The sequence below is a fragment of the Poecilia reticulata genome, chromosome 16, assembly GCF_904066995.2.
Source record: "Poecilia reticulata chromosome 16, P_reticulata-male-v2, whole genome shotgun sequence".
Lineage (NCBI taxonomy): Eukaryota > Metazoa > Chordata > Actinopteri > Cyprinodontiformes > Poeciliidae > Poecilia > Poecilia reticulata.
In genome coordinates this window covers 8,746,961-8,759,616 of record NC_088845.1, presented here as the reverse complement: position 1 = coordinate 8,759,616, position 12,656 = coordinate 8,746,961, and the positions used below count along the sequence as shown (strand labels likewise).

Sequence of the window (12,656 nt, the reverse complement as noted above, 5' to 3'; positions counted from 1 at the left end):
TACAGTCACATTTTAAGTCCCCCCTCAGACACGTGAAATTGCCCCAACTCTGTCCCTTTTAATCCACACGGCTTCAAATTCTTTATTTTCCTTCAAAGGGACAACTCAAGCCGTAACATCAATCACGGAAAGCGAATATTTAGCTGGCGCTAATTTCCACCAATAGCCTGGAGACAGGCTTAGCTGACAAAACTCATTCCTGTGCTGAACAAAACTGCTTGTGTTGAAATCTCCCCTCCCCCTGATCCCTCCTGCCTTCTGCACGGGCAAAAACAGCATCACAATAAACACAGTTAGTGCTTCTGTTACTCCCCGTTGATTTAGGCTTATCAAATGAATGTGCACCATGGAGGGATACCCTTTGACAATACATAATGGATCCATTCTGCATGAAATGGTTTGGTAATACCAGTCGAGTGTGGCAAACGGCTTTACCCGGTGCCACTACAAGAACAGCTGCTGTGTTCTTAGCTGGGCAAGCGCACCGCACTGTTTCACCCTTGAGGTTGTTTGAATCGGGTGAGTGGTTTCTTTTTGCCCGTTCCCAGACTCCATTCACACTTCTTGGTTTCTCACTAGGTTCTGTTTGAATGAATGCACATTTGCCACAAGTTGAATCTTCTAAACCATTTGACCCGTTTCCTTGCCCCTCTCTGTGTGAGCGGGAAAAAACCCAGTGGATACTAACAGAGGCCTAATAAAGGGGGATGGGCATTTTGAGGGCACTTCTTTTGTATAGTTTGGAGGGGGCCCCTTGTGGTACCTCCTATTCCCACCCCTTTATGCACAGCACCCTCCACCACAGCTGAACCCATGCCAGTCAATCAAGTTGCTTCAGATGAATCAATGGGCACTATAACAAACCCTGACCAAACCCCCCACCGCCGCCCCATCTACTCATATTTTCTCCCAACTCACACTTGGAGTGGGGGAAAGAAGGGTGTGTGTTGGGCATGAAGCCGAAGTGGCCAAGTGGGCACTGTCAGTTAACAGACAAGCTGGTGACGGTTAGGCATTGTTATGAGAACAGTGAGGTTTATTGAGCACCCCTACTGCCTTCATAATGCCGGTGGATTGTGTACTTCAATCAGACCTTGATGTGTGCTAAGCTCCAACTCTGATAGCCATTAAACTTCATTGATTCTCACCACTAAAGAGCCTCTGCAGTGCCTGAATTAAACTGAGTTTGAATGTTTAAGAAGAAAACGAGAACAGGGAAGTAGTTGATCGGTGTTACAGGATTTGCAAGAGATGGATTTTAACGAGGATGCTCAGGATAAATAATCACGGTTTCTAAACAGTCTTAAAAAGTCAGAAAATATATTCAATTCAACTGAAGTATTTTTAGGTCTGCAGAAGAAGGACAGAAAGTAAAACATTTTTATTTCCTTACTTGGATACATATTGAGGGGTCATATACATACATACATACGTACGTACATACATACATACATACATACGTACATACATACATACATACGTACATACATACATACGTACGTACATACATACATACGTACATACATACATACATACATACATACATACATACATACATACATACATACATACATACATACATACATACATACATACATACATACATACATACATACATACATACATACATACATACATACATACATACATACATACATACACCTAGAAATTATGATAGATTTGATTTTTCCATTTGTACACATATTTTGGAAATTAGCTCTTAAAATCTGTGGTATTTTTTATTTGAAAAATTGTTTGCAAGACCCAAAATACCTCAAATCTGTTCATGTGCAACCTTTGTTCCATCTATTTTAGTACAATTTCCTTCTTTTAAGTTACAAAAGCCCTTCCAGCATCTCCTTCAACCTGCCTGTTGTGGAAAAGTGTCAGCATGTCAGACTTGTTTTTAAAGACCCTAAGCTTTTAATCTGAGGACAAAGAATCCCATCCTCTTATTTCGTATCTATTATCTAAATATCTAAATCAGCTATTGGGATTTTAAAGACTTAATGAGAGTTGAACCCAAGCTGATTCTGCTACATCCTCGAAACCCTTGTTCACCTTAATTGGCTTTGATTGCCCTGTAAGCCATTACGCTTTACCTCTTTTGCTTTATGGCCAAATTAAGTTAGTTGTGATTGAAGACTGATGAGGGTGGATGTGCCTGATTGATGAAAAAAAAAAGAAAAGTAACAGATCTACTTATGACTCCATCTGTTCATTCCAGTATTAGGGGACCAAGCAGTGCATCTTTCTGCATAAGCTTTGCCACTGGTTCATTCATTATTTAGAGCCCTCTCCAACAGGCCCATTGTATTAAAGGGGTATGATTTGAATAGGAAGTAGCTTCTTGGGCCCAAGCGTGTGATGTGTGTGTTCCTCTGTCATTGTATGTTTCTGTGGGCTTCATTCGTCTGTCTCGGCAAGCCAGGGGGCTGAAAAAGAATTTCCATTTTATGAATATTTAATACATAATAAAGTTTTCAATTTTATTCTGTTCAAGCTGTAGGGGTAAAAAAAATGTGACAAAGCCAACCCTCAAGGACAGAGTACAGAATAAAGGTGGTTGATTTGATGGAAGCATCAAAAATATGGTTAACACCGGCTTGCTGCTTTATCATCGACTGTAATATACAAAAACATTAGTACCACCTTACGTTGACATCCTATAAGGGTTTTATGTCGTCCTTTTTTCTGCACTTTATGGACTCCTCTTATGCAGCATTACTATAGGATCATAGTACAACCACCCTGTCCGTTGCCTCTGAGTTGACCTGGCATAGCTTTGTGTGAGACACCCAGCTGGGAGTGCCTCTGAATCAACTTGGGATTAGCCCAGGATTGTCTGGGATTACTCAGGGATGGAGGGGGATTAGCAATGACTGCCTGTTTCGGGGGTGTGAGGACTTCAGGCTGGCCAAATTGCCCCTGACTCAGAGAGCAGAATGTGAACGGAACCACACCCACGGCGGAACCACCTGCAACCTGAGCTATTCTTAGATTCCTGAACATGATCGCACACAAAAACAGGATGTTTTGGGGACAAGAAATTTGTTGGCATTTATGTAACAGATTTCCGGCAGCCAGTTATGATCATGGTGTTGATGCCATGGCTGGCCACCATCCGAAATCTCTCAAATCTCTCTAGCAGGTGGATTCATCAGATAAAGAGGGTTTGGGATGACAAATCCCTTCAAGTTCAGTGGGGCTGCTCTTCTTTTACAGAGGGATAAATCGAGATTTGAATCGGACAGGTCACACAGAGTGGCAACGCGAAGTGCTTCGGTTCTCTGAAAGATGTCCCATTTACAACCGGCTTACATATGTTTTAATTTAGGCATGCATGGGGCTTGGTGGGGGGATGATTTGGAGTGGTATGATAGGTGGATGATCCAGAGATCGAGACAGGGAGCTGGCGCGGCACGTAGAGAAGCCGTCAGATGCAGGGAGCGGGCATCCCCTGCGGACCTGCACTGCCAAGATGAAAGGCTGCTTAGTGTTGGAGCAGCAGCATCAAACAGCCGCTTCCTCTTGCATCCTTTCCCCATCCCCCCCCCGCTCTCCCTCCATTTCTCTCTCTCTAACTCTCTTGACTCTCACCACAATATGATATAGTTACGCTGCTTCACGTTTACCAGGTTGCCATGGTTACCCAATGCCGGAGGTGTCACAGCAAGATAACCCAAGGAGGCATTCACAGATCACCTGAATTCAGCTTGCCTCCTATTTATGTGTTTTTCCTCACAGCAATTTGATTTATTTGTTTCCCCGCCGAGCAGTTCCATGTGAATACAAATAATCTGCAACATAATAGAGATAGTCGAAGAGTTAGAACCTCTCAATTGGAAATAATCCATTGCACAAGTATATTCTCAAACAAAAAATGCTTTTGTTTGATATTTTCCTGCTTAATAGTCTAAACGGCTCATAGAAACTATGAGCAGAACTGCGACAACAACAGCAGTCTTTGAGATGCAAATGATAATGAAAAAAATACACTTGATTTTATGAATTACTGAGCCATTGACTGTACTTGCAGGCATAAAGGATAATGGGAAAGTAATTGGTGGCACACTTTCTAATTGAAAGGATGGAGATTGAACGCAGAGGTGGAAAATGACTTATGTTCAAAGAAGTGTGTAACATAAGAAAAAGGAAAATCTAGACAAGTTGAAATATGTAGCACTTGGTAACAAAAGAGAAAGCAAGACTCTGAAAGGCTGCGATAAAGACGAAACAAGGGAGGGGAAGAGAGATAGGCATTGAAGGTTGATGTCAGAGGGTTGGATACATCCATTAGCCTTCCTTGCTCCTGGCTCAGTCTTGCAATACGCCCTCCCTCTCCTCCCAATTCAAGCTAGAAGAGCAAAAGAGACAGGGCTGGCACAAAGCCAGACTGGCACCAACTTCAAACATAGAGTAAGATCAACCTCGGCGGCTTACATCAGCCCAGTTGAAGGAAGAAATAGAAGAGGACAGATGGATTGATGAGAATGAAAGTGCGAGAATTGATGTGCAGAAAGAGAATCTCTCAAGACTGAGTCTCAGGTCACTTCAGGTTGGATGAGGCTGACACGAGACTTGCCTCATGCCAGTTGAGGCTGTCCTATGAATTTAATACTTTTGAGATGGCTCTTATGATTAGGCATGTTGACTGGAAAAATACCTCTGTATATTTTATTTGCAAGCAAAAACTGCCTCAACATCTATGCTCATAAAAGAACAATATTGTAGATAAATGGAAATGTACTGTAAGTAAATTACTGTTTAATTTGATATTTTACTCACTTCCTCTCTTTCATCTGTCTTTGCAGAACTCCATTCGACATAACCTTTCCCTCCACACTCGATTCATCCGGGTGCAAAATGAAGGAACAGGGAAGAGTTCCTGGTGGATGCTAAACCCAGACGGAGGAAAAATGGGAAAAGCCCCAAGGCGACGGGCGGTCTCCATGGACAATAGCACTAAATACTTAAAAAGCAAAGGCAGGATCAGAGGCAAGAGAGTAGGCCGTCCTGGGATTGGAGCAGGATCTGCTGTAGGGGGCCTTCAAAGCTCCCCAGACCATGGTAGTCCATCACGGAAAGCCCTCCCAGGCCCAGGAGTTGCTTCTGGGACAGATGGAGAGTTTGACGCTTGGACTGACCTCCATTCTAGGGCTAGTTCATCAGCTTCCACCTTAAGTGGACGTCTCTCACCTATCCTAGCAGAGGGAGAACCAGAGGAACCAGAAGAAGGTGGTCTATCCTGTTCTGCCTCCCCTCACCTTTATCCATCACCAACCAGTGCCCGCTCGCCATCAATGGGGGCAGGAAATCACTGTCCTCCACTTGAACAGCTGCCTCAACTGGCTAACCTAGCAGGTGCCATAAGTTTAGATGAGCAGATGATGGAGGAGAGTTATCATCATCATTGTCCACAGCAACATCAACAACATCCTGTTGTTGGCCGAAATAAGCACCAAACTCCTGTGTATCATTACAACTCTGGAATGAAGGGGCAGGTCTCCTATGGTGGAGGAGTCTACAACACAACAGGGATGGGTATTCTTCGTCACCACTCACCAATGCAGACCATTCAGGAGAACAAGGCTACCAGTTTTTCTGGAACCATGCGGGCATACTCGAGTACAAATGCACTGCAGAGTTTACTGACAGGAGGTTCTGCTGTGCAACAGTACGGTTCTAAAGACCTGATGCTGGGACAGGAGAGGGAAGGCCATCCTATGTTAGGTCAAGCGAGTAATGGAGTAGGACCCAACCACCACAGCCACCATCCTGTGCACCACAATGGAATTCATAACCATAATAGAACTCACAGCCACACCACTGGTCATAATCACAACAGTGTAAGCAACCACAACCCACCTCACAGCCTTGCTCACAATGGTCACAATCTCAGCCGGAGCCACACCCACACACCGCCACGAGCGGCGGCTCTGACCCCGTGTGGAAACAGCAATCAGCTACAGACTTACAATCACAAAGCTCCCTACTTGTACAGTCCCCCATCCCATGCTCACCTTCCTGCTTCTACAACCCTCCCCCCTAACCCAGCGGGAATGCTTGGCATGCCTCAGGATTCCTGTCACGTGGCTTCCACCCCACACCCCCGTCACAGTCATTACCCAGACTCACAACACCAGGGCTTGGCTAACGGACCCTACCATCATGGCCAGGGAATGGGTAACGGCAGTGTTGGTAGTAGCTACCATGGCTATCACCAGCCTTACCCTCATGACAGATTACCAGCTGACTTAGACATTGACATGTTTCATGGTAGCTTGGACTGTGATGTGGAGTCCATCCTCCTACATGACATTATGGACTCAGGGGAGGAGATGGATTTTAACTTTGACTGCTCCCTTGCTCAGGGGGTTGGGATTGGAATGGGAATGGGAATGGGTGTGACTATGGGCATGGGAATGGGGATGAGTGGTCTGGCCGGTCCACAGCAGGCCCACAGCAACCAGAGCTGGGTACCTGGCTGAACTGAAAAACAAAACCAGGACTGCGATCCAACTTTTGAAGCACTGTGCCCTACCATGACATTCCTGGCTGTGAACAAAGCCTATAGGACCAAGCAACCCCACCCTATCTTTTTTTGTTGTCTTACTCTATCACCCCTACTCTGTTTAATCCCCTTCTTACTGAGAGATCTACTTCATGTCAGATTAATTTTTTTTTTCTTGAATCAGCTGTACTGTGATGACAATCTCTCAGCTGTGCTTGCCCGGCATCGCTTCTCATTTACCATGAGAACTGAACTCTGAATGCACTTTATTGCAAGTGGGTCACATCTCACGGTGCAATGCCTTCACAGAGCAGCTCAGGCAGAGCTTGGCTTGTTTTCTAAGGTGCATGCAACATTTGACAGGAACAAGCAAGGAACACAACTAATGAAAGCGTCAGAAGTAGGAACTAAAAAGCTGGATTTTTTTCTGGTGCGGCAGAGACTAATTTACAAATTTCTACTAATGTTGATTGGATGCTTGATTACAGTGATTCTGTATTGGGGTGCAAAATGTACTTCTCTAAACTTTCATAATTTCTTACCATATTTAAAAGATGAGTTCTGACAGTGATTAATTTGACTTTTTTTTAATTATGGTTAAAATTTATTTCAAATAAAATTATTACACATGCAAATTCAGAAATTCTAATTGATTTTTCTTCTGCAGCCATGTTAGTTTTATTTTTCTACGTTACGTTACGAAGGTTGGATTTTTTTCTTGAATGTAACATGTAAAGACAGCATTGTCATTGGTTACTAAAGACTGTCATCATATCATTAAACGCATGCCATCATTAGTGGCAAGCATGCAATTTGGCAAATTACACATTTTTTTATTACCTTGCTTCACCTGCGCTTCTTGAACCGGTTTGTCTCTCCCCTGTCTCTGTCTGGTTTTGCAGACAAAGTGACCATTCCTCACACCAAGCCATTAATGTGGCTTGATTGAAATTCAGCATCTTGCTTTTAATCTCCAAAGTGATGCAGAGGCAATGTGTCATTATTGAGAATTTAACGTGTTGTCCTTCCTTGCTTACCCCCAGCTGTCTTTAGCATAATGCACCAGGAGCGTTCAGACAAAACGGTGATTAACTTTATGTCACTCTGCCTGCCGCTCTGCTCTGAGAAGGGGCAATGTCACTGTCCACTTCCCCGCTCAAAGAGGGTAAATAATACAGAGAACAAAGCCTGTTGTTGCAGTGGGATCAGTTAGTCTCAGTTTTTATGCTCTTTGGATCAATGTGTCTGAAAAACAGTAGTGTACTCACATCGTAAATGATCTTCATCATCTGTGTTATGTTCCTTTGTTTTCAAATCTAATAACCTGATGTTCAATCTGTCAAACAGGTGCAAAGGGAAATATTTAAAGGACAGGTATGGATTTTTGAATTAAGGTTCTGCTAAAAGGTTAACTAACTTCGAAAAACATACGTGAAATATATAACTGTCTTAGCATCTCCATTAAGCCTAAATCAAGATTAGTTGAGCCTAGAGGATCAAGCTAATTTCTAGTCCAAAGTGGACTTATTTTGTCTTGAAACAAAACCTTTGATCTGAATAATGTGCAAACTCCATTTTAATAGACCTTTAGACTATTGTCACGTTTGCATTGGACAGTTGTTGGGACTTACAAGGGAAATGATGGTAGGTGGTGTGCCACCAATGATCTTCCTTTTATAGAACAGAGTGGAACGTAAATTGCTTTTCTTCAGAGTAACCACCTAACAGAATGTGTAAAAGGCAATAAAATAGTTTTCACTTGAACCACTATAATGTTTTTTGCTTTTTACACTTATCTTGTGTCTTAAACATTTACTCTTACCAGAAATGCTTTATAGCTTCTGTTCTCAGTATGTGCACAGGAAGATAATTTGTGGTGCATTGCCTCCCACCTGTTTTTTGTAAAAGTCGCTCAATGCAAACATGACAGTGACAGATGTTTCTAAAGGTGGCATGGAGGTGGTGTGGGGAAAGAGGGGTGAGAATGATATACGTGAGTTAATACACCAAGATTTGACAGAAGCCTTGCCAAATTTCAGACATGGTATGTTGTTTCCATTAAATATAGGGTGACTTTATTTGCTTATCTAACCTTAATTTAACCAAATGAGCTACTTTTTTTTACAGGGGTGTCCTGTCATAATAATTGCAGGTACAAGAAACTCATTATAAACAATAGACATTTGATTATTGGCCAACAATTTGGCACGCCAGTTTGGCAGTAACTGCTAAGTAAATAAATAAATAACAACTGTTGCAATTCACTAAAACTTATGCTTAATGCTCTGAAATTCATACTCTCATTAAATTATGTTCATTAGATCTTTCTGGTGAGGCAGGGTGATTAACGGGTCTAGCCAATGTGTTAAAGGTTCATAAAATGAGTGCTTATATTAGACATGTTTTAGACTGAAGATGTCTTAAGTCAGTAGAAGACGGCATTCGTTTTGGTCTCTTTCAAACTACATAGTAGTGTCATGTTACAGGGCCATCTAATCTGGATTAATACCAATAGAACAGTTAATGTTGTGCAGGTAAGACATTAACTGAGTATAAAATTCTAGCAGAGCCACACTTCAAAAAACCTGGATTACTTCTTTTCAAAACAAGCAGTCTGAGTGGCTATCATAAAGAATGAGGTCAAAATGCCACACAATCATCCACAACTAGTTTCTGTGTGTTTATTCTGTTGTCTTGTAGTTGTTGTTGTATTGTTTGAAATCTAAGGGGCAGACAATGACAGGACTTGAAACATCATAGTGTATGAATTGAATCCATTGGTAAAATGATGTTGGTATAGTGCAGTATGACCTTCCCAAGATCCAATGCCATCCGCCCCTCCCATATGTGCTTTGCTCAGTCGTTTTGTTGGTGAGGGGCGTGTCTGCAACTTGGTTTACCACTGGTCTTGAGAGAGCTAAAGAGAACAGGATACACCTCTGCTCAAGATACCCCAAGAAGACTCCACTTTCTGCTCCAAGCACTCATACAAAAAAAGAAACACATTGTAAGGAGATGGAGGGTGGAGTAGGTGTTATTTTTGCAGCCAAAGGTCAAGCATGGCACAGACTATCAGACCCAATATTGAGGTAAATTACATTTCTTTCAGGCCTTTTAGTTGCGCTGGTTCCAGTTAATCTTTGTGGAAAATGCGTGGAATTTTATAAGTACTCCGACCTCAAAAAGCAGTTATGTTCTATTCTGTGCTACAGATGTTTAGCAATCCCCTGCTATTGGAAAGAGAGCTATATATGATGTCTAATTTTCTTATATTTATTTATGAAAGAGATCTGTCTTTGTCATTCCTAATTGTGATTGTTGTACAAGTCCAATGTTGTCCTTTTTCTGTTTTTTTTATTATTATTTTTAAGCTGACCTTCTACTTTTGCCAGTTTTACTGACTTTTATTTTGTAAAAAATCTATATAAATATATATATATAAATATATATAAAATGTACAATAGTTTTTAAGAATCTCAAAAGATTATCAGTTTGCTGTCTATTTCTTTTTTTAAGAGAATGTATCTCATCATCTGGTGACTGTTAAATAAATGAAATTTAAAGAAAAAAAATACTTATTTTTTTCTTGTTCCTTAGTATTCTGAGTCTTAAGTGTTCTTTTAGAACTGTTTTGTGTTTGTCATTAGCCATTTGTATTTTGTGTAGCTACATTTTAATAAAAATATGGCTAAGACAGTAGCCATATGTTATAATATTCTCAAAAATATAATATTTCTATAATATAAGATTCTCAAAATAATATATCTTGAGAATATTTGCAAAAATGTAGAATATTTCATTGACTTATGTCAATCAATCAATCAATCAATCAATCAATCAATCAATCAATCAATCAATCAATCAATCAATCAATCAATCAATCAAATTTTATATGTGTAGCACATTTCAGCAGCAAGGCATATTCCAGCCACACAGTATGAAGAAAATGGATCCTTACACATGCAGGGGAATTGTTTTCACAGAAAGGAAACCTGGATGACTATCATGAGACTTACTCTCAGTGTGCAGGGCATCAGTGAATATCAAGCTGGACAACTTTCAAATCAGCATTCACGATCGTGTAGGCGATAGCTTAAATTTGAGTTGTTGTGAAATGTCAAATTTTTTAAACAACATTCCGGATTTTCATAATCCTGCAGAGTAAGATGAAGAAATGATTAAAATACATCCTGAGTTAATGGAGCTAAGACTTGGTTTCACTTTTGAGTACTAAATTAAACTTTTTAATGATATTCTAATTTATTGAGTTGCACCTGCGTTTCTGACTTGCGCTAATGTACGCTTGCAGGAGATGCATTTGTCGCTTTAAATTTTTTCTTTGTTTTGGCTTGTTTGTCATTTTTAAAACATAAAACATCTCACACAAATATGATGAGTTCTGTCTGTAGTCAAATTTGAGGGTCACTGTGTCATTGTGTGGGTGGCTGTTGGAATAATGACAAAATAGAGAGGATAAAAGTACTGTTGCATGCACTGTGGGAGGCATCTCTTAAATGAAAAGTAAATGGAAATTGGGCGAGTGTGCACGATTAAGACAGAAATACTGAGAGAAAACGAAAAAAACACACATTTTTCTGGATTAGAGGTGTGTGAGTATCATAAGGCTCATGGCCCACAAATCAGTATAGGTTGGCCACAGCTGTCCGGGTCCCATCGGAGGTGTTTTCACAGGAGGAGTCTGGAGCGCAACAGCGCCATACTGCCAGGCCCCAGGGGAGTCTTCGCCTCCATGCACACACACATAAACACGCAGAGATACAGACGCCACGCCAAATGTTTGCGCACATGCATTTGAAAATATCACAAATTCACACATTTGCACAAAGAAGTGCACAGCTTCGTTATAAGACCCAACACGCTTACTCAAACAGATATTTCTCACTTATATGTACACTTTTAATTGACTCCACTTGGCAAATCTTCTCTGTAGGGAAAAAAGTGAGAAGTAGAGAGAAAGAGAACAACAAAGGTGCCGGGAAAAGGCGGCAGGCGGCATTTATTTAAAGCTAAAGATGCCTGACAAAAAAAAAAGAAAACAATTAAATAATTGGTTTTTCATGGGTGTAGGAGGTGGGATGTCTTCAAACACGGTTCAGTGACTTTATGAGATGTTTTGTAATTTCATGGATTTAGACCAGACTTAGTGTGATTGAGTGTAACCCAAAACCCAGAGCCTGGCGTGAGGCCAGAGTCTTGCTTCTCTCTGTCTGTCTCCTGCGAGACGGATTTTAGGGCAGACAGGAAGGCACTTCAGTCCAGGTGCGGTGCCTCGGGGACATTCTGGTCCTCTGCTTCTCATTATGAGAGAGGCAGAGAGAAGCCACGTTACAGTGTCATTATTCATCCATTCAAGCATCTGGAAACAGGTCCTTCCTCAGTTGGTATAGTCCTGCTGTTGCAGAGACCGCCCTTGGAGCTAAGGGCTGGCAGGGGACATTGCTAACTACAAACAGACAGAGCCACCCAGGCAGGACTCCGGGGTACACATGTCCTTGAGTGCTTATGAGGAATCAGCACTTCTCACCTTCCTGCTGCAACGTCAAGAGCTGGCACATCTTAAAAAACATATATTTTGTTCTACAACAAAGTCATCAAAATGACATGCATGTGAAATAAGCTTTTGATTCATAAATATTTGAACACACTTCCATGTGGCCTGTTCATAAATGACTTCCTTGAAGCTCTATCCGTGGTAAAATGCACAGGTTAATCTGACGATCCAAATGGAGGATAATTTCACAGATGATGAAAGGTTTTCCTAAGGATTCAAAGCTCCAAACTGAATAAGGGACAAGTTTAGATGAGAGAGAGTTGAGATGGCTGAACTGTTAAAACTGTGCCACTGGGATTAAAGTAAAGTACAAACAACAAGGGGAACAAAGACTTTTTTTTTTTTTAGCAGAATTTCAGTACTTAACAATATAGAGCACCACATACACCATAGGTTTTGTGCTGTTAAAATCCCTTATCTAGTCTGAATATTTCATTATAAATAAAGCATAAATCAAAATAATAATGCATAATCACCAGTCTCAGAGTCAGAAGACAATTTGTAGCAATGATCAGTAACCATTGTGACTGCTGCCAAAGCAGAGCCTTTCCAATAGTTTTGCGAATGATG

General features: G+C 41.2%; 1 protein-coding gene across 1 annotated transcript in view; it reads left to right on the top strand.

The window, feature by feature from the left end:
- The window catches only part of LOC103477833 (forkhead box protein O6-like), a 38,730-nt gene extending 28,647 nt beyond the window's left edge, over window positions 1-10,083 (top strand). The window contains exon 2 of the mRNA XM_008431136.3: window positions 4,815-10,083. Coding sequence (XP_008429358.1) covers window positions 4,815-6,491 — 1,677 coding nt within the window. The 3' untranslated portion in view covers window positions 6,492-10,083. The remainder of the gene's footprint in view (window positions 1-4,814) is intronic.
- The last annotated feature ends 2,573 nt before the right edge of the window (window positions 10,084-12,656 follow it).